Consider the following 23,298-nt stretch of genomic DNA (forward strand, 5'->3'; position numbering starts at 1 on the left):
ATCTTCTTTATTACTAGGTTTGGGGCCTTGTCTAATTCTTTAAGGGCTTTACGTTCCTCTATTGACAAATTATCAATACAACGTCAGTTCCAATTGACCTTTTCCAGATCTAAGTCAAGGAAGAGGCTCAGCCATTTATGCTTAGAGAGAGATGGCATTTTAGTAGACCGGATACGAATATTAGAAGGTTGTCTAACCGGTTCAATATCTTCTTCATCCGTTTCGCTATCTATGTTCTCATCCAGAAGGGATATTAGATTATTCAGGGCTTTTTTGTCCCCCTCATCCAATGTTTTCTCCAGATTGGGGCCCAAAGTAGAGTCCCTCCTTTCATGCCAAAATGAAAACGTTTTGCAAAAACATATTTAGGTCTTTAAAGACTTCAAATTCATTTATTGAAGATGTTGGGGAGAAGGATAGCCCTCTTTGTAATAACTGGATGCGATGCTCATTCAACTGAAAATCAGACAAGTTTACCACCTTCATATTATGTATTACAGGCTCCTTAGTTTCATTATCTAATATTTCCTCTGATTTCTTTGTCGAGTAATTCTCTAATTTCCATTTACCTCTATTCCTTTTCCTTTTTCGTCCATTAAATCGTGTCCTCCTTCTTTTCCCTTGTGTTTTTTGGTCATTATAGTTTATGGGTTCGGGCTGGTCTCTTTTATCTCTACTCCTTCTAATAAAGTAACCAATTTTTCTGCATTATCATTTTCACTGTCTGACAACGACTGTGTCTGTTTAAAGGGAGTACCGTATATACACGAGTATAAGTCGATCCGAGTATAAGTCGAGACCCTAATTTACCACCAAAAAATGGGAAAAACTTATTGACCTGAGTATAAGACGAGGGTGAGAAATGCACAGCTACTGTAAGTGGAAAAGAGGGTCAACAATGCCCATTTGCAGCCTCACTGTGCCCATTTGCATGCCTCACTGTGCCCATTTGCATGCCTCACTGTGCCCATTTGCAGCCATAGGTCCCCCCAACTTCAAACTCGGTAGTTAAGGGTTCCTAGATGCCCCCTAGCTGCAGCCAAAATTTGGGGTCTCTGAACCCAAAGGGTCCCGAAATGACATTGCTGCAGATGGACACAGTTGACCGAGTTTGGGGCCCTGTATCTCGGGGCCACTTAGTGCTAGGAACCCCAAATTTGGTGTCTAGCACTAAGTGGCCCCGAGATACAGGGCCCCAAAAATCGGTTCAGAAAATGTCAAGCACTTTTCTGCAGCAGAGAATGACATTTTCCGAACCGATTTTGGGGCCCCGTATCTCGGGGCCACTTGGTGCTAGGAACCCCAGCTTTGGGTATGTTATGGTACCAGTTCCACTGGGTTTGCACACCAAATTTGGGGTTCCTAGCTCCAAGTGGCCCTGAGATACGGGGACCCATATTCGGTTCGGAAAATGAAATTTTTTGCTGCAGAAAAGTGCTTGACTCGAGTATAAGTCGAGGGGGGCACTTTCAGCACAAATAAATGTGCTGAAAAATTCGACTTATACTCGAGTATATACGGTACGTGTTCTCAACCTAAAACGTCTAGATCTACTTCGGCTTCTCTCAGCAAGGGAATTAAACATGTCACCCTTTTCCCAGTCTAATATATTTTGTTTGAATTTTTCTTGTTTTGTAATTCTTAGGTTCTTCTGAATTCTTTCTATTTATTTTTTCAGGAATTCATTATGCCTCTCGAAATCTTGGTCTTCCTTTAATCCCTTGGCACCAACAGTAAGCATATATGGTTGGTGCCAAGGGATTAAAGATGGTGGTGTGGAGGAGGGGGGTCGGCCATTCATTCAGCAGTTTAGCTCTTGGCGGGTGGGCCTTTACGCCGAGCGCTTGCATATATGCGGCCCTGTGCAAACAACTTACCATGCTGAGAGTGTCTAGCTGGCTGGGATCAGCAGGCTCCTGATGCATACTTGTGACCGGGAGCTTTCTGATCATGTGACCATAGTGACACTCATCACAGCGGTCACATTACCTGAATGCCCCCCTCCTGGCTTTTAGCAGTCTTAAAGGGCCGGGAGGAGGTCGGCGGGAAGGGGATTAAATTCAAACACGTGTGCATATGCGTTACTAAGCTGCAATTGTGCGGTGTTAGGGACACATGCTTGACAGATTTATGCGCATGCACACTAACGCTGCCAGGCAGTAACGCTGACTGGCAAGCTGGCAGCATTTGTGCACATTCACAGACGTCCTGGTGCATGTGCGCATATATGTGTCAAGTTTCATATAATACAATTTTTTAGCTTTTCTGTAAGAGGGGGCAGATAATAGTAAGTAAGTTTAGTTCCCCTTTATTTTTATGTTTTAATATCTGCCTTAAAAGCCAGCTTTGTAACACAGGCACATGAAAACAGAGCACCTTTGATTGCTAAAATATCTGGAATTCTTTTGGTTCTTTTCAGATTATATATACAATGCGGAATCCAAAGGACATAATTGTTTCTTTATTCCACTTCACCAAGATTCTTTACATTTTCAAGGAATCTGAGAATTTTCAACAACTGATAGAGGACTTTGTGAAAGGGAATGGTGAGTTTATGACGCGAAAGAATACACAATACAACACAATACAAAGAATTTACAAAAATTTGAAGTAAAAGACAGGTGCAGGAAAAAAAACATTTAAACCACTAACATATTCCTTTATATATTGTGTGATTGTGTGTCAGCTAAGCTTGTGTAATTATGTGAATGAGCTGACTCTTACTTCACCCTGTATATGGTACTGCAATACCAGATTTCATCCTAACCCGAGCTTGGTTTTTATACTAATGTGTCACATTGCAGAAATTCAGGTTTGTAATGGATGCTAATGTACAGAGGGAGGTGGGGTGTGAGTGGTTGGGGGGCGAACTTGAAGAAGGGAGAGATCTCCAGGTGGATGGCACCAGTGTTGCCAGTGTGACTGGGTTGCCCATAGAGCAGGCAGGAGTGGGTGCTTTGACAGATTAGGTGGCCACATACTCTGAATCTTTTACATGATAATGTCAGAAGGTGCTCATCTAAGTGCAGATTTATTGAATCCTAAAACAGACCTATCATTAAAGAAGTATTGAACCCAAAAACAAAAGCTTTATCTTTACCTGTTAATCTGGCCAGTAAGGCTACTATTTTTCAACTTCCTTTAATGGACCAAGATATCCAGCAAAAGCAGCAGTTAGAAGGATGAGACAAACTATATAACACAGACAGGGATTCTTACAACGGTCAGCTTTTATTAATTTGTGTAAAATCTTTATGCCAAAAGGAATAAAAACCTGTTGCTGTAACTAGTTCAAAAGTCTGTTAGTTAAAGTGGGAGTCCGGCGACCAATCTTTTTTTTTTTTTTTTTAGGTCATTGAGACACTTTGCTAATCCCAAAATAATACTCACAGTTTGGGTGTAATATTTCCGCCTCTGTCTGTTTTCCTACTGAAGAATAACTTTAAAAATGTGATGCTGGCTGTTTCCATCTTGCTTGTATGCGGTGAATGCTGTTCATTCACAGCTTGATCATTGTTCCCGCACTGAATCTTGGGAAGCCTGACACTAAGCTCCCAGGAGACATTGCGGCGCCGGGGAAAGGCAATAAACACGCCTACTCCCATGGGAGGAGAGACAGGAAGTGCCACAATTAAGTACAATATAAAGGTAATTACAGCGATAAAAAAAAAATTTGTGCGGCATTTGAACATCTATGCAATTAACTGAAGGGGGTAAGATTAAGTTAAAAATTTGAGTGGAACCCCGGTTGTAAACCCTATGTAGCGTTTACCCCCAAAGGAGCTGCTGAATATTGTTATATCTGTAATTCACGTTTACTGCTCAACCCTCGCAGCCCATAGATTTAAAAGTCACAGTCCTTAATGCTTTTTCTCAATACTTTATTCATCAACATAAACTGGGATGGGAGAAGGATTTTCTTTGAGATGCTCTTCTGTTACATTGTCACTTTTTCCATGAGTCATACAAGAGAAACTGTGCATAATTGCCGACAATCAAGAAATCATTTCTCAATAATTTCTTCAATCAGGGACGATGGTAGTAGATTTAATAGAGAATGAGTTGATAAAGAGTCACTCTGAATAACCTCTTCATCAGGATAACTTTTAAAGAACGATCCATATCTCTACATGTGTGCTTGCAGCTTCACCGCTACCCTTTTACCACTACTTCCCACCGACATGGTACTTCCAGGTTTAGCTAAAGGAGAGCAAATCTGAATAACTCCTCCCGCTTGACTGATTGGAATCCCGGGGCAATGCTGAACTCAAAGTCATAGGCCATCACTGCCCATCTCATTGACATGTGCACCAACAACCCTCAGTCTCTGGCAGTACCTTTCCCTTGGGCTTTCACTCATGTGATCGATAGCCCATGTGCCACTCATAAACGATCAATTGCCCAGTTTCCTTCCGCTGTGTTGCTACTTCATCCGCAATGTTTCTCAGTTCCCTTTATCTCTTTGTGGCCCGTTCCCCTCCCCGCAGGGTGGCCTACGACATCCACGACTACGCGCGGCAAGATGTCATCTGTTCCTCCATGAGGACCGGATCTCCACCCTTCTCGCTAGGGCGAAGCTCCGTTGGCTCCCCGGAGGGAAAACCCTCCAACTCCCCCTCTTTGAGCCAGGCTGGCTCTCCCGCTCCTCAGAGCTGGACTGGACTCTGCCCCAGACTTAGGCTCAGACTCCGACTCCCGGGCAACACGTGACCCCCCTTTTTATATGAGAGTCCCGGGATTACCAAACACATTAATGATTGGCTGAGACCAACACATAAATACCTGTCACTCAAATAGAGAAATCAAACAATACAGGCCTGCTGCAAATAGCATCAGCCTGTCTAAATTTACCTAATATAGAAAGCTAACAAGAAAGGTCACCTACCTAAAAGTAGGTGCGCGCTACACCTATGAAAAAAAAAGTTCCTCCACTCCAAACTCGCTCATCCATGTCTTTATGGACCTTGCTTTGTGCACTGGTCCAAATCATTTGGTGTACGGGGATTATGGTGTGGAGTTCTCTTTCAGGGGTTGGGCTTGGCCCCTTAGTTCCAGTGAAGAGAACTCTTAAGGCGTCAGCATACCAAGACATTTTGGACAATTTTATGCTCCCAACTTTGTTGGGAACAGTTTGGGGATGGCCCCTTCCTGTTCCAGCATGACTGCACACCAGTGCATGAAGCAAGGTCCATATAGACATGGATGAGCGAGTTTGGGGTGGAGGAACTTGACTGGCCTGCACAGAGTCCTGACCTCAACCCAGTAGAACACCTTTGGAATAAATTAGAGCGTAAGCCAGGTCTTCTTGCCCAACTTCAGTGCCTGACCTCACAAATGCGCTTCTGGATAATTGGTCAAACATTCCCATAGACACACTCCTAAACCTCGTGGACAGCCTTCCCAGAATAGTTGAAGCTGTTATAGCTGCAAAGGGAGGGCTTACTCAATATTAAACTCTACGGACTAAGACTGGGATGTCATTAAAGTTCATGTGTGTGTGTGTAAAGGCAGGCATACCAATACTTTTGGCAATATAGTGTATGTATGAATAATCCTAAAATTTACCATAAGGGGCTTAATACTGTACTAGTGGAAGGTACTTGGGGAGTGCTAAAAGTCCATGGGTTAGGGGGGCAAACTACTTATGTCTTGCCCCGGGCGCTTACAACCCACGCTATGCCACTGCAATTCCCATATCCATACATTTGAGGTGGATGGGGGAATGCTCCCCGCTGTGCTATTGTATTCTTACAGCGGGGAGATGCCCCTGCTATCAGAATACACAGAAAGGGCTGCCATCATCTATGGCAGCAGCTGCTGATCTAGTGGCTTCTATCCAACAGGGTGATTTAATAGAAGCCAATTAATAGATCAACTTTTGTTAAACTGCAATGACCTCACATGGATCAAAATTTGTCTGGTCCCTGCTGAAACGGCTGAATTTCGATCCATCTACAGCACCCTTTAGTGATTTGACAACATCAAAAGGAACCAGAAAAAAAGATTAGTTACATCCACTTAAGCCTACTCTACAGTATATCCAACTATCATTTCTTGATTTAACAAAGGTGCATATTATTATTTATATATGCTATCATGTTGTAACTTTATTGACTAATACGTTCTATTCATTTTTCCAGCTCTCTTTGGGTCTTGGTTTGACCATGTCAAAGGCTGGATGCAAATGAAGGACGACAGCAGATTCTTCTTTATTGCATATGAGGAGCTTTTAAAGGTATGGAAAGGCAAGGAAATGGATTGAACATACACTCATTCCTCCTGAACTGAAACAAATAAGCTATGAAACGAATGATATGAAAAAGCACTTCTGATACAGTTTCACCAACTTGCAAAATTGCAGTTAAAAGTACAGAACAAACAAGTACATTACATTTTTTGCAGCATCTTCAATTCCATAAATGCTTTTTCATTCACTTGCAATGTGCCTCTGATTTTGCTACAGACTTAAACCCCTTTTAAAATACCCTGTTTCCCCGAAAATAAGACCTAGCGTGATTGTCAGTGATGGCTGCAATATAAGCCCTACCGCCCAAATAAGCCCTACCCTGTTTCCCTAAAAATAAGCCCTACCCTGAAAGTAAGACCTACAAGGACTTTAACTAGGGCTTATTTGGGGGGTAGGGCTTATATTGCAGCCATTACCGACAATCACGCTAGGTCTTATTTTCGGGGAAACAGGGTATGTGGAATACCTTGAAGACTGCAGTCCACAAATGGTCACCATCAAATTTAAGTGAACTTGAGCAGTTCTTCAAAAAAGAGTGGGCAGTTATTGCAAAGTCTAGATGTGCAAAGTTAGTAGAGACATATCCCAACAGACTAAAGGCTGTAATTAAAGCAAAATGCCATTTAACAAAATACTGACACAAGGAGATGATCCTTTTTCCAACTCAGTGATTATGTTTTTTATATATTTTTTATTTTTTTATGACATGTTGGTGTTAAATCTTTCACTTGGATATTATAAGATGTAATGAGTAAATACAGCTAGACAAAACAAAAACTGTGTCTGTCTTAATTTCAGCCTGCAAAGCAACACAATTTGATTATTTTAAAGGGGGTGATTCTTTTCTATACCCACTGTAACCCCTAATAATGAACTACTCCTATTTGCTCCTTTTTGATCCCTTAACCACTTGCCGACTGTCGCAAGCCGATTTACGCGGCAGAATGGCACGGGCAGGCAAAATGGCGTACCTGTACGTCTCTTTGAATTTGCCACCTAGCAGGTGCGCCGTGGTAGCGTGCCCGCGGGTCCCAAGGCATTTCCCTGTTCAGCCTAGCAACATGACAGGGATCTACTGCTCCCTGTCATCGGGAGCAGTGATCTCTGTCATGTTGTAGTGAGCCCATCCCCCCTAGAGTTAGAACACACCTAGGGAGCACACTTAACCCCTTGATTGCCCCCTAATGTTTAACCCCTTCCCTGCCAGTGTCATTTATACAGTAATCAATGGCTATTTGTAGCTCTGATCGCTGTATAAATGTCAATGGTCCCAAAATAGTGTCAAAAGTGTCTGATCTGTCTGCCATAATGTCGCAGTCCCAATAAAAATCGCAGATCGCCATTACTAGTAAAAAAAAAAATAATAAAAATACTATAAATCTATTCCCTATTTTGTAGACGCTATAACTTTTGCTCAAACCAATTAATATACACTTATTGTGATTTTTTTTTACCAAAAATATGTAGAAGAATACATATCGGCCTAAACTGTGGAAGAAATTTGTTTTTCTATATATTTTTTGGGGATATTTATTACAGCAAAAAGTTAAAAATATTGCCTTTTTTTCATTTGTGGGAAAAAAAGGACGTCAATTTTGTTTGGGTACAAAGTTGCACGACCGCGCAATTGTCAGCTAAAGCGATGCAGTGCCAAATCACAAAAAATGCTCTGGTCAGGAAGGGGGTAAGTCCTTCCGGGGCTGAAGTGGTTAAATATACATTTGACAAGGTTTCATTATATCTGTTCAAAAGGTTTAAAAATACCTGTTGCTCCTGCCCAAAATCTAGAGCAGGGTTTCCCAACCAGGGTTCCTCCTGAGTTTGCTAGGAGTTCTTTGAGCAATCTGCCTCTCACATAAGTTCCCACTGACACCATTGATCTTTTTAGCTATCTGTAAGGGGGTAAAATTCTTCCCAATGACCACAAGTGTAAGGAGCATTCTTCCCACTGACCTTCACAATAATGTTTAATGGGTTTTAGATATAGTTATTTTTAGCAGGGGTTCCCTGAGACTGGAGAGTTATTTCAAAGGTTCCTCCATGTTTCCAAGAGAAAAGCTGAATTAGAGCTTTCCTGTGTCCTGTCCCCTCTAAGGGGTTATCTCAAGCAGTGTTAGAAGCCTTGCTGTGGTTACCTCTCACCATGTTATAGATATGAGCAGAGAAGAAGGTGTTCTGTAATCTAAACACACTTGCTTTCCCAGAGTCACAACACTACTCCTTCATAGATACAGTACAATGAATGAGCATTGTCATTCTGCATTATACTGATTACAATATTACTGTATACTATTGATGCAAATAGAAGTTACACTGAAACCTTATTTTTAGGACCCTCGTGGAAGTGTGGTGAAGCTCTGTAAGTTCCTAGGAAAGCAGTTGGATGATGCTCAGATTGACTCCGTTGTAAAGCATTCATCTTTCAGCAGCATGAAGGAAAACAAGATGTCTAACTGGACTCAATTAACATCTGACATTTTAGATCACACAAAAGGCTCCTTTTTACGTAAAGGTATGTGGGTAGAATTCCAAGTGATATTCACTTACTTGCAAAGAAAGTATAAAGAACCTGAAGCCTAAATAGTTTTATTGTTTTGTTTTGTAGACCATAGGGATTCATTAGATCCCGTGTAGTAATTCCTGTCCTGGAAACACAAAAGGAAAGGAGATAAAGTCTCTTCAAATTAGGGGACTTTACCTCTTAGGGCTCGTTCACACCAGCAAGCACACGTTATGGTCTGTATAACTGCTGGTGTGTGTTGTGTAGGGGTGGTGCAATGCATTGTTATGCATCACAATGCTTACATGTTTTATTTTTTACTTTATTTAACCACCTCAATACCGGGCACTTTTACCCCCTTCCTGCCCAAGCCATTTTTCAGTTTTCAGCGCTGTCGCACTTTGAATGACAATTGCGCGGTCATGTTACACTGCACCCTAATTAAATTTTTATTATTCTTTCCCCACAAATAGAGCTTTCTTTTGGTGGTATTTGATCACCTCTGCGGTTTTTACTTTTTGCGCTATAAACAAAAGAAGAGGGACAATTTTGAAAAAACACAATATTTTTTACTTTTTTGCTATAATAAATATCCAATTTTTTTTTTTTTTAACAAATTTTTTCCTCAGTTTAGGCCATTATGTATTCTTCTACATATTTTTGGTAAAAAAAAATAGCGATAAGCGTATATTGATTGGTTTGCGCAAAAGTTATAGCGTCTAAAAATAGGGGATAGATTTATAGCATTTTTATTATTTATTTATTTTTTACTAGTAATGGCGGCGATCTGCGATTTTTATTGTGACTGCGATATTGCGGCGGACACATCGGACACTTTTGACACATTTTTGGGACCATTCACATTTATACAGCGATCAATGCTATAAAATTGCATTGATTACTGTGTAAAAGTGACTGGCAGGGAAGGGGTTAACACTAGGGGGCGCTCGAGGGGTTAATGTATGACCTAAGGAGGTGATTCTAACTGTGGAGGGAGGGGACTGACTGGGGGAGGTGACTGATCGGTGTCCCTATGTACAAGGGACACGCCATCAGTCTCCTCTCCTCTCTGACAGGACATGGATCTGTGTTTACATGCACAGATCCACGCTCCTGCTCTGTTACCCGGCAGTCGCGGGTGCCCCCCTAGTGGCTCGGGAGGGCGAGGACGTCATATGACGTCCTCCCAGAACAACAGAAGCCTCGTCCCGCCGTCATATGACGGTGGGCGGTGGCTTAGTGGTTAAAGGTAACGAAAAAACAATTAATGCATGCAGCTCATTGTGGCACGCTGACATGCTGCATTTTTAAGCAATGCATCCCAAAGCACATGTATGGTGTGTACAAGGCCCATGTGTTGAGCCTGCATTGATCAGTGTGAATCAACGTACCTGTTGTGAACAAGCCCTTAGACAGTTGTCACCATAATGGTTGTCTCTAGCAAAAGGTTTTTCTTGTATTCCTGTTCTGGGGGTGACTGTAAAATTCTGGCGTTCCCATCACTTTCTGCTCAATTGAAAGCAGTCACTAGGACTAAGGCCCGGTTCACACTAGTGCGATGCCAGCCATAGCATGTGATTTGCACCGTATTTCTGTGCAGATCACATGCGATGTCCGTGCGATGCGATTTCAGCCATACACACTGTATAGCTAAAATCGCATTGCATTGCACCAAAATGGTGTAGGACCCTTTTTTTGGTCCGCACTGGAATCGGATAGCATGGGTGTTCACAAGATAACACCAAATTTAACAAACCTGCTCCCCATTCACACCTGAGACCTTAACACTGATGAACCACAGGACACCGGGGAGGGGAAATGGCTAATTGGGCCCAATTTGCACATTTTCACTTAGGTGTGTGCTCACTTTTGTTGCCAGCGGTTTAGACATTAATGGCTGTGTGTTGAGTTATTTTGAGGGGGACAGCAAATTTACACTGTTATACAAGCTGTACACTCACTACTTTACATTGTAGCAAGTGTAATTTCTTCAGTGTTGTCACATGAAAAGATATAATAAAATATTTAAAAAAAAAGTGAGGGGTGTACTCACTTTTGTGAGATACTGTATATGTGTATATATGTATACATATATACTCTGTATCCAGTGTAGCCTATAACTACAGTGCATTCCGTGTACTGTTTCCTGTTTCTAATACACTGCAGGTGGTGTATTAATATATATATATATATATATATATATATATATATATATATATATATATATATATTCTATCCCAACGCACCTTCAGTGTCACTTAGAATTCTACTTCCTCCACTCCTCTTCCCTTCTCTGTCGGGGTCCCTCCAAGGTTCTGTTCTTGGACCTCTTTTATTTTCAATCTACACCTCTTCCCTGGGTCAGCTGATAGCCTCTCACGGCTTTCAATATCATTTCTACGCTGATGACACACAAATCTATCTCTCCACCCCTCAACTCACTCCATCAGTCTGCTCACGCATCACTAACTTACTAACCAACATATCTGTATGGATGTCACACCACTTCCTCAAACTCAACTTGTCCAAAACCGAGCTTATAATATTTCCTCCCCCACGTGCCTCTTCCCCTGACTTGTCTGTCAAGAGCAATGGCAAAACCATCCACCCGTCCCCACATGTCAGGGTGCTAGGTGTTATCCTGGATTCTGAACTCTCCCTTTGGCCCCACATCCAATCACTTTCCAAAGCTTGCCGCCTCAACCTCCGCAACATCTCTAAACTACGTCCCTTTCTAACCAATGAAACCACGAAGCTCCTGATTCACTACCTGGTTATCTCTCGCCTCGACTACTGCAACTCCCTCCTCATTGGCTTACCTTTAAATAGACTATCCCCCCTTCAGTCCATCATGAATGCTGCTGCCAGACTCATCCACCTTAGAAGCCGCTCTGTGTCTGCTACCCCTCTCTGCCAATCCCTCTATTGGCTGCCACTCGCCCAACAAATTAAATTCAAAATACTAACAATAAGTTACAAAGCCATCCACAACTCTGCCCCCAGCTACATCACTAGCCTAGTCTCAAAATACCAACCTAATCACCCTCTCCGTTCCTTCCCAAGACCTCCTGCTCTCTAGCTCTCTCATCACCTCCTCCCATATTCGCATCCAGGACTTCTCCCGAGCCTCGCCCATCCTCTGAAATTCCCTACCCCAATCTGTCAGACTGTCTCCAAATTGATCCACTTTTAGGAGATCCCTGAAAACTTTCCTCTTCAGAGAAGCCTATCCTGCCTCCATCTAACAACTGCACTATTTTCTCCATTAGCTCATCCCCCACAACTTTTACCCTTTTGTATAACTTGACCCTCCCTCCTAGATTGTAAGCTCTAATGAGCAGGTCCCTCTGATTCCTCCTGTACTGAATTGTATTGTACTTGTACTGTCTGCCCTAATGTTGTAAAGCGCTACGTAAACTGTTGGCACTATATAAATCCTGTATAATAATAATAATAATATAATATATATATATATTTATATATATATATATATATATATATATATATATATCGTCTAATATATATATATATACATATACTCTGCATTCAGTGTAGCCTATACTGTATCTACAGTGCATTCGGTGGTGTACTGTTTCTAATACACTTCAAGCAGTGTACACAGTATCTAATACAGTAGTGTGTACAGTTTCTACTACACTTCTGGTGGTGTACACAGTATACAATACAGTGCAGCCATTGTACAGTTTCTACTACACTTCTGGTGGTGTACACAGTATACAATACAGTGCATCCATTGTACAGTTTCTAATACAGTGCAGGCGGTGTACACAGTATCTAATACAGTGTGTACAGTTTCTACTATGCTTCTGGTGGTGTACACAGTATATAATATAGTGTAGCCTTTGTACAGCTGCTAATACAGTGCAGGCGGTGTACACAGTACCTAATGCAGTGTGTACAGTTTCCAATACACGTCAGACAGTGTATTAATATATATATACAGGGGGTCCCCGGGTTACAAACAAGTTAGGGACTGTAGGTTTGTTCTTAAGTTGAATCTGTTTGTAAGTCGGAACAGGTACATTTTTTAAGTGTAGCTCCAGCCAAAAAAACTATTTTTAAGCTTTTTGGATAGCATAGGGAAGGGTTAACACCCCTGTAACATTTGTTTTGCTGTGTGTGCCCCTGTTCAGAAGATTTCACCTCACTTTCTGTCCCAATGACAATTGGATTTTGAAAATTTTGGGTTGTTGTGGAAATAAGCCTTGGTGATAAAGCATCAGTGGAGGTACCTTTTCCCCATAATAGCTCTTACAGGAGTGAATTTCCCTTCCTAGGGATAGATTTCCTCTCACTTCCTGTTGTCTCCCTCCGTTTGTAAGTAGGAGTCGTTTGTAAGTCGGATGTTTGTAACTAGGGGACCCCCTGTATATATATAGTCTAGTATAGACATATATATATATACTCTGCATTCAGTATAGCCTATATATACAGTGCATTCGATGGTGTATACTTTCTAATACACTTCAGGCAGTGTACACAGTATCTAATACAGTGTGTACAGTTTCTACTACACTTCTGGTTGTGTGCACAGAATACAATACAGTGCAGCCGTTGTACAGTTTTTAATACAGTGCAGGCAGTGTACACAGTATCTAATACAGTGTGTACAGTTTCTACTACACTTCTGGTTGTGTGCACAGAATACAATACAGTGCAGCCGTTGTACAGTTTTTAATACAGTGCAGGCAGTGTACACAGTATCTAATACAGTGTGTACAGTTTCTATTACACTTCTGGTTGTGTATACAGTATACAATACGGTGCAGCTGTTGTACAGTTTCTAGTACATTGCAGGCGGTGTACACAGTATCTAATACAGTGTGTACAGTTTCTACTACAATTCTGGTGGTGTACACAGTATACAATACAGTGCAGCCATTGTACAGTTTCTAATACAGTGCAGGCGGTGTGCACAGTATCTAATACAGTGTGTACAGAATACACTTCAGGCGGTGTATTAATATATATATATATATATATATATATATATATATATACAGTCTAGTGTATATATATATATATATATATATATATACTCTGCATTCAGTGTAGCCTATATATACAGTGCATTTGGTGGTGTATACTTTCTAATGCACTTCAGGCGGTGTACAGAGTATCTAATATAGTGTAGTGTGGTGTTGCAAAACAAAAAATACATCATGTCCGGAAGGCCACCAAGTAGAGGCAGATGCTCACAGGCCACTAAAAGAGGGCAAGCAGCCTCTGTGTCTACAGGCAACAGTGGGGGTCGTGGACATGGTGCATCCTCTGCAGGTGGCCGTCGGGCACGCTTGGCCTTTTTTGCTGCTGCTGCCCGTGTTATTGAGCCACAACATGCAGAAGAGTTGGTGGAGTGGATAACGAAGCTGTCCTCATTCTCCTCATCCTCTGTTACCCAGGCTCAGAGTAGTTTGCCTTCCAACGCAGCTGCCAAAGTGACCTATTCCACCGTCTCCTTATCCACAGACACTGCTTCCGTAGCCCCACCATCATGCATGGAGGAGTCCCCAGAATTATTCGACCACAGTGTCGGTTATATGCTGCTGGAGGATGCGCAGCGCTTTGAAGGCTCCAATGTTGGTTCACTCTTTGATGGAGGGGGGTAACATGAGCCTAGAGAGAGGGGGTGCCACAGAAGGACAAGAAACTGGCAGTCATGTTCCCCCAACTGCAGCATACTGCCAAGTTTGGTCCAGTGATGGGTGGGGGAAGATTATGAGGTTGCTGACTGTACTTGGGTGCATGAGAGAAGAGAGGAGAAAAGTGAGTAGGAGGAGGCACAACTCCAACGAGGCAGGATGTCCTCTGGGGGGCAGCTTAAGGGCAGCCACTTTGGACTGTAATAAAGTGCAGAAGCATGAAACATGTAAGTCATGGTCGCCACGGCTACTTTGAGCTTGCGATCCGCCTAGCTTCCTGGTACTCCTCGTTTCCAGCCCTGACCCTGCCTCCTGGCTTCCTGATTCAGTGTGCGCCATCCAGAGCGCCCTCCAGCACGCCAGGTTCCAGCCAGCCTGATCAGCCAGCTTGACCGAGGTCGTTCAGAGGCGCGATCTACAATACACCTCCTGGATAACAGCGAGTCTGATATCCGGAATACAGCCACTAAGTGCACCTTAGAGAGCTGTGTCTCTCCACCTCTATTTTTCTCCCTGCACATTGAGCCATTGGGTCTGAAAATTAGGATCGGAGCTTGGAGCACACTTGCTGACATTAACCCCTTGTCATCTGGAAGTCATGGTGGTATCATATATACTAATTTTCGGATTACTTCAACCATGATAATGAGTTGTGCTTATGAAGTCTAATAATTTTATCATCTCATTTTTTCATTGACAGTTGTTTTTAATTACAAATCTCAGCATGCATCCAATAAATGAACTTTATTGATTATACCATCAGCAATTGTTCTTTACTACTGGTCCCATTGAGCGCTGCATTTTTGTTTATTTCAGAGATTCTGTCAGCTCTGCAGGGGCAGGCTCAGAGGTGATTGACGTCACGCCAGCTTCAGCCAGGAATGGTTGTATGCGATGGTGCAATGGCACCAACCTTCTCTCCACCGACAGGGACACTTGACTCATGTTCCTTGTTTGGCACACATTCTGAATTTGGTGGTGCAGCAGTTCTTGACCAGGTACCCAAGCTTACAAGACCTCCTGAGGCAGGCCAGACAGGTCTGTGGTCATTTCCGATGGTCATACAATTCCGGTGATTGGCTGGCTGACATTCAAAGGTAATGCAACCTGCCCACCAACCGCCTCATTTGTGACATGCCAACCAGGTGGAACTCAACGTTGGCAATGCTGCAGCAGCTGTACACAAAGCAGAGGGCCAACAAAGAGTACCTGTGTGAGTATGGCACCAGGACAGGGTCAGGAGAGCTTGGCTTCTTTTCGCCACGCCAGTGGCTACTGATCAAGGATGCATGCACCGTCCTGTCACCATTTGAGGAGGCCACAAGGATGGTGAGCAGTGACAATGCATGCATCAGTGACACTGTCCCTTTAGTCTTCCTGCTGGAGCACACTCTTAGTGGAATCATGGACAGGGCACTCGAGGCAAAACAGCGGGAGGAAGAGGAGGACTTCCTTTCCTCTCAAGGCCCCTTTTATCCAGATAGCATTCCTGCAGGCCGGCCAAACACACAGGAAGAATAGAAGGAGGATTGTGTCAGCATGGATGTAGATTACACTCAGCAGCAGTCTTCAAGGGATGGTTTTCAGTCCCCAGAAACACAAGGAGTTGTACGTGGCTGGGAGGAGGTAGTTACAGATAATGGGATCCTTAGTGACCCAGAGGACTCAGAATTGAATGCCTCTGCAAACTTACGCTGCATACCTCTCAGATTCTGCAAAGCCTGTGAAAGGACCCTATGATTCGTGGTATCAAGGAGAGGGATCATTACTGGCTGGCAAGAAACAATAAATTGGGGTAAATGGCGCTACCTCCTTATGATTGATAACAGGGTGTGAGCAGAGAGGAAAGAGAGGGGGATGGGTGCCACACCACCAGTGGGTCTGTCGCACCTATACTAAAAAGTATATAGTCCCACCTCAAATAAATTCCCAGTAATTCAGATATGAGTGTGTCTGTTGTACGTCACTGTGTGATATTTGTATCCCGTGCAATGTATGCTCCCACACTCACTTATACCGCCATAACTTCAAAATTAAATAAAATTAATTGTATCTGTGAATATAGTGTGAACTAAACAATAAGTGACAGATATATCCCAATAAATCCACTATACAATATCCTTATAGTGATTACCTTGTGTATCCCTAATAGTACCAGCTGAGATATAGGGCTTAGTGCCAATACAGGAAATGTAGTGAAAACATTAAATTATAACCATAGTCATAGGTATATCACCATGTGTATATGGCACATTAAGTGAAACCACACTGTGCAAACACACTATGCATCCATAGCAAGTATGAGGCAAAGTTCACATAAAATGCGCAAATATTAGTCCATATAGTGTACATTGAATCTTCTTCAAAGAAATGTGACAGAAATCAACTGGTGACTTAGGTGCTCACAGTATCCACTGGTGACTATGTGCTTCCCCTCAAGGGTCCCCACTCACCAAATCCACTCACCCCAAAGGGGCAATGCACATATAGATGTAACTGCTGCAGTCAATACGCCACCGTAGTTGTTACGATTCCAGGGATGAGCCTTTATCTTCAGATGGATTGTAGTGTACTCTGTTAATTACTTCCTCATAGAATAAAAAAAGATGTAGGCTCCCATAGTGTAGTAAATTAGTATAAATTTATAAAAAAATATATAGAGTACATAAAAGGGTAAAAAGTATAAAGTCCCGGCAAAAATCTTAACACGGCATCCAAAAACCTTGTACTACTATGTATAAGTATTGTAGCAGACTTCAAACTGGTGTAAGAGCCTCAAATCAGTCAACAAGTGCTAGACGCAGAGTGGAGACAGCAGTGGTGCATTGCGTTCCACCTGCTCGCAGACCAGGAATTGACGTAGCGTGCGTGGCGCCATCGTACGCGTTTTGTCATAGAGGAGGTGGAACGCAATGCAATGCAAGGTTTGTGTAACGCATTTCCAGACCCTGGGAGGTTACCATTTCCTGGTGCTGGACAACGTGTTGCTGAGGCTTCCTTCAGTCAGAGGAAGAGCGGTGGAGAAGGTGGCCAGCTGACCGATGGCTTTAAACCATTTTTCAGTCCTCAGCGCCAAGGTCTGATCGGTTCAAGCAACCAGAGGAAGGCGGGGTCACCCATTTACGTCACTGGGTGGCCCCACCCTCAGCTATATAAGAGCTGTCACCAAGAAGAAGCGTCACTCGGCGGGAGCCTCCCATGGAGGCGGAGCTGTTGTGGTTTTTTCTTTTTTCGGCTGTTGTGGGGGTTGTAGGGATGAGGCCCTTGTCCCCATCAACATAGAGACAAGGTGCTTTGGGGGCTACTCCAAAGCCCCCTCCCCATGTTGAGAGCATGTGGCCTGGTACGGTTCAGGGGGGGTGCTCTCTCGCCGCCCCCTCTTTTCCTATGGCCTGCCAGGTTGCATGCTCAGATAAGGGTCTGGTATGGATTTTGGGGGGACCCCTACCCCATTTTTTAAAAAATTTTGGTGCAGGGTTCCAGTCTGGTATAGATTTTGGGGGGACTCCTACGCCAATTTTTTTTTAAAGTTTGGCACAGGGTTCCCTTTAATTTCCATACCAGACCTGAAGGGCCTGGTATGGATTTTGGGGGGACCCCCACGCAATTGTTTTTTACATTTTTGGTTCGGGGTTCCCCTTAATATTCATACCAGACCCAAAGGGGAGGAACCCATGCCATTTTTTTTTATGAGTTTTATCTATATTACCGAGACCCAACAATTCATTACAGCCGCGATCAGTTTTAAATGACTTTTTTTCTTTAGAAATGTAATTTTGCTGTGGTACTGTTCTAAACATGGGAAACTTTATAGGCATACTATAGACACCCCCCAGGCAAAATCTTTAAAGGAATATTTCATTTTTATTGTTTCACTTTAAGCATTATTAAAATCACTGCTCACGAAAAAAACATCAGTTTTTAAAACTTTTTTTTGCTTTGATACATGTCCCCTGGGGCAGGACCCGGGCCCCCAAACATTTTTTATGACAATAACTTGCATATAAGCAATGAGCACTTTTGATTTTTCATGTTAGTGTCTGTGACGGGAGGGCCCGTGGAACCCAGAATCCCTTGGAAAGTGTGGCATACCCTTATTTCAGCTCCCCATACACCTCTTATGTCTTATGCCCGTACACACGGTCAGATTTTCCGACGGAAAATGTGTGATAGGACCTTGTTGTCGGAAATTCTGACCGTGTGTAGGCTCCATCACACATTTTCCATCACACAATGTTTGAGAGCAGGATATAAAATTTTCCGACAACAAAATCCGTTGTCGGAAATTCCGATCGCGTGTACACAAATCCGACGGACAAAGTGCCACGCATGCTCAGAATAAATAAAGAGACGAAAGCTATTGGCCACTGCCCCGTTTATAGTCCCAACGTACGTGTTTTACGTCACCGCGTTCAGAACGATCGGATTTTCCGACAACTTTGTGTGACCGTGTGTATGCAAGACAAGTTTGAGCCGGAAAAAATCCTAGGATTTTGTTGTCGGAATGTCCGAACAAAGTCCGACCGTGTATACGGGGCATAAGTCACCCTGTGCTTTCCTGGCACAGGGTGAGTGAGAAAATATATCTTGGACTACTTAAAGAGGAAGTAAACCCTGATGGGTTTACTTCTTCTTTGTTTCACTGCAAAGGTAAAGCATAATGGGCTACTATGCATCGCATAGTAGCCCATTATGTGTCACTTACCTGACACAGGAGCCTGCAAAGTCACCGATTTCCACTCTTCCACAAAGCGTTGATCTTCCATCCGGGTATTGCTGCTCCGGTGCTGTGAGTGGCCGGAGCAGCGATGACGTCACTCCGGGACATGCGCGCTTGAGCCGCAAGGGATGGCATGTTAGCCTTCACTAACGGCATGCTCAGTGCGCTTGCGCCACGCCGTAGACATCGGTGCCCCTTTTTAGGAAAATATCTCCTTAACCGTGTAGGTTGAGGAGATATTTCTTGCACCTACAGGTAAGCCTTAATCTAAGCTTACCTGTAGGTTAAAGTGGTCTGTAAGGGTTTACAACCACTTTAAAAGGGGACAGTAATATTTATCCACAATATCTCCCAGGATATATGTAAAGACTTTGTTTGATTCTGAACTCCACATGTTAGTTGAGAGAGCTGATCACATTGGCCTCTAGAACTGGCTAGGAGCCAGACAGTCTACTCCTACTATAGTTTGTTGCCTACTAGGCTGAGGAGGGGGGGTAGATCACTGTTTGTATTGTTAATTGTAATTAGCTCCTGCTATTGTGTTTATACTACTGTGTGAAGCTCGGTGACCACAAATCTCCCCAAAGGTCATGTCTCTGAGTCACCTAGTCTGGGTAAATGATTTAGTAAACTAGCTCATGTTAATTAGGTTACAGTTATATTGTTAGAGTAATATGAGCAGGAGGGGGGAACCTCCTCTTTAACTGCTTCCCGACCGGCTCACGCCGATATACGTTGGCAGAATGGCATGGCTGGGCAAAAGGATGTACCTGTACGTCCTTTTGAATTCCCCGCCGTGCCATTGCGTGCGCGCCGCCGGCGGCGCACGCGCGCGCCGGCCAGGAGCTCCGTGAGTTGGGTCGGGGGTCCCACGGACTCGATCGCCGTGGGGATACCCGCGATCGTCTCACGGAGAGCAGGAACGGGGAGATGCTGATGTAAACAGCATCTCCCCGTTCTGCCTAGTGACAGTGTCACTCGATCTCTGCTCCCTGTCATCGGAGCAGAGATCAGTGTACTGACAAACACAGCCCAACCCCCCTACAGTTAGAAACACCTCCCTAGTACTGATTTAACCCCTCCCCGCCCCCTAGTGGTTAACCCCTTCACTGCCAGTGTCATTTATACAGGAATCAATGCATTTTTATAGCACTGATTGCTGTATAAATGACAATGGTCCCAAAAATGTGTCAAAAATGTCCGATGTGTCCGCCATAATGTCGCAGTCAAAATAAAAATCGCTGATCACCACCAAAACTAGTAAAAAAAAATTATTAATAAAAATGCCATAAAACTATCCCCTATTTTGTAAACGCTATAACTTTTGAGCAAACCAATCAATAAACGCTTATTGCGATTTTTTTTTACCAAAAATATGTAGAAGAATACGTATCGGCCTAAACTGAGGAAAAAAAATGTTTTTTTATATATTTTTAGGGGATATTTATTATAGCAAAAAGTAAAAAATAATGCATTTTTTTCAAAATTGTCGCTCTTATTTTGTTTATAGCGCAAAAAATAAAAATCGCAGAGGTGATCAAATACCACCAAAAGAAAGCTATATTTGTGGGAAAAAAAGGACGTCAATTTTGTTTGAGAGCCACGTCGCACGACCGCGCAATTGTCCGTTAAAGCGACGCAGTGCCGAATCGCAAAAAGTGCTCTGGTCAGGAAGGGGGTAAATTCTTCCGGGGCTGAAGCGATTAATGGTATATAAAGACTTGTAATTTTGGTTCTAATAAATGAGTTCATGTTAGCAGCTAAGCAAGTCTCGTCTTGTTTTGTGCTTGGGAGTGGTTGGAATATCTGATATCTGTATCCAGACTGGGAGGAAGTGGTATACTGACGGAAGCACTCAAGCTGAGTGTGGGATGTTCCGTTACAGCGTCCCATAGACTTTAACGGTGTTCCGCGGCTTTCGAACCGTTCGCCCATCCCTATCTGTGAGGGGTTACAGTGTTGTGGCACCACCACCACTACCCAAGGCCCAAGTTTTCTGTCCCTGTTTACCAGGGGCATGTAATTACAATTTTTATAAAATATTTCGCAGCAGGGCCCGTTCCTGCGCCCAACAAGAGTAACTGTGAGGGGTTACAGTCTTGTGGCACCACCACCAACACCACCACCCAAGGCCCAATTTTTCTGCCCCTGTTTAACACGGGCATGTAATTACAATTTTTAAAATAATATTTCACAGCAGGGCCCATTCCTGTACCCAACAAGAGTAACTGTGATGGCTTACAGTGTTCTGGCACCACCACCAACACCTAAGGCCCAATTTTTCTGCAGAGTATATAGGGCAGGCCGTGTAGTATATATAATGCTGTTCAGAGTATATAGTGCCTTGGGGACCCCCACGTCATTTTTTTTTAAAATTCTGGTGGGGGGTTCCCCTTAACATCCATACCAGACCCGAAGGACCTGATAGGGATTTTGGGGGGACATCTACGCAATTTTTTTTCAGTACTTTTGGCGCGGGGGTTCCCCTTATATTATTCATACCAGACCCAAAGGGCCTGATAATGGACTGGGGGGGGCCCCACGCCATTTTTTTCAATGATTTTTATCTAAATTGCCAGGAGACGACAATACATTACAGCCGCGAGCAATTTTAAATGACTTTTTTTCCTTTAGAAATGTAATTTTGCTGTGGTACTGTTATAAACAGGGGAAAGATGCGGTACTTTACAGGCAGACTAAGGAGACCCCCCAGGCACGATACAGGCGGTCCCGGGGTTACAAACAAGATAGGGTCTGTAGGTTTGTTCTTAAGTTGAATCTGTTTGTAAGTCAGAACAGGTACATTTTTTAAGCTTAACTCCAGCCAAAAAAACTATTTTTAAGTTTTTTGGATAGCATAGGGAGGGGTTAACACCCCTGTAATGTTTGTTTTGCTGTCTGTGCCCCTGTTCAGAATATTTCACCTAACTTTCTGTCCCAATGACAATTGGATTTTGAAAATTTTGGGTTGTTGTGGAAACAAGGATTGGTGATAAAGCTTCAGTGGAGGCACTTTTTTCCCATTAAAAACTTATAGGGTGTACACACAGTCGGACTTTGTTCGGACATTCCGACAACAAAATCCTAGGATTTTTTCCGACGGATGTTGGCTCAAACTTTTTTTGTCTACACACGGTCGCACAAAGTTGTCGGAATTTCCGATCGCCAACCACGCGGTCACGTACACCACGTACGACGAGACTAGAAAAGGCCGGTTCAGAACCAAGCGCGGCACCCTTTGGGCTCCTTTTGCTAATCTCGTGTTAGTAAAAGTTTGGTGAGAGACGATTCGCGCTTTTTCAGACTCGTGGCTTTCAGATCGTTTTCTGTCGTTCAGTTTGTGCTTGTGGGTTTGTATCTGCTCTTCAGTGCGTGCAGCAAGTTCCGCGTGACTTTAGGTAGTCATTGTATTCTTGTTCGTTCGTTACTGGTTTTCAGGTCGCTCTTCACAGGCCTTGCTGTTCTTCAGTGCGTTCTGTTACTTCGTTCTGAGCAGCCGACCGTTTTCTAGCCATGTTTCGTATGCGTACTCCTCGTAGAGTTCGTGCTGTGCGGGGGCTTGGTGTTGGGGTCCTGACCTTGACACAAGTCCAGTCCATGAACAGGGTGGGGAGGAGTTCATGGACCAAGAATTGGTTGCTTCAGCGTGACCAGTTCTCTCATATGCCTTTGCTCCATGAGATCCGTGAGAATAATCCTGATGATTTCAGGAACTTTCTCAGGATGACGGACCCCGTGTTTCACCGTTTGTTGGCTTCGCTGACCCCCTATATCAGCAGGCAGGATACATGCATGAGACAAGCCATCACTCCGGAGCAGAGGTTGGTCGCTACCCTGCGGTATTTGGCGACAGGGAGAAGCCTGCAGGACTTGAAGTTCTCGACAGGCATCTCCCCCCAGGCTCTGGGGATCATTATCCCAGAGACCTGTTCTGCCATCATCCAGGTCCTGCAGAAGGAGTATATGAAGGTAAGATTTTTATCCTTTTATATCACATTTTATTGTATTGAATGTTTGATAATATCTTGTATTTCTTTCCTCATTCCCTAATTACCATGATTGGAATATGCTGTGAATGTCCCCTTTGTTCTCATGCATGCTGGATTTTTATGTAATTATTATTTTAGGTCCTTCATACATATTTGCCCTTCATTAACCTCCCCAGCAT

At 43.3% G+C, this 23,298-nt stretch overlaps 1 protein-coding gene across 3 annotated transcripts in view; it reads left to right on the forward strand.

The window, feature by feature from the left end:
- The window catches only part of LOC141110922 (sulfotransferase 2B1-like), a 195,319-nt gene that overhangs the window by 75,966 nt on the left and 96,055 nt on the right, over positions 1 to 23,298 (forward strand). For all 3 annotated transcript variants that reach the window (XM_073602721.1, XM_073602720.1, XM_073602722.1), the window contains exons 4-6: positions 2,420 to 2,546; positions 6,141 to 6,235; positions 8,579 to 8,759. In XM_073602721.1, coding sequence (XP_073458822.1) covers positions 2,420 to 2,546; positions 6,141 to 6,235; positions 8,579 to 8,759 — 403 coding nt within the window. The remainder of the gene's footprint in view (positions 1 to 2,419; positions 2,547 to 6,140; positions 6,236 to 8,578; positions 8,760 to 23,298) is intronic.

The sequence above is a fragment of the Aquarana catesbeiana genome, linkage group LG10 (genome assembly GCF_042186555.1).
Source record: "Aquarana catesbeiana isolate 2022-GZ linkage group LG10, ASM4218655v1, whole genome shotgun sequence".
NCBI classification, from domain to species: domain Eukaryota; kingdom Metazoa; phylum Chordata; class Amphibia; order Anura; family Ranidae; genus Aquarana; species Aquarana catesbeiana.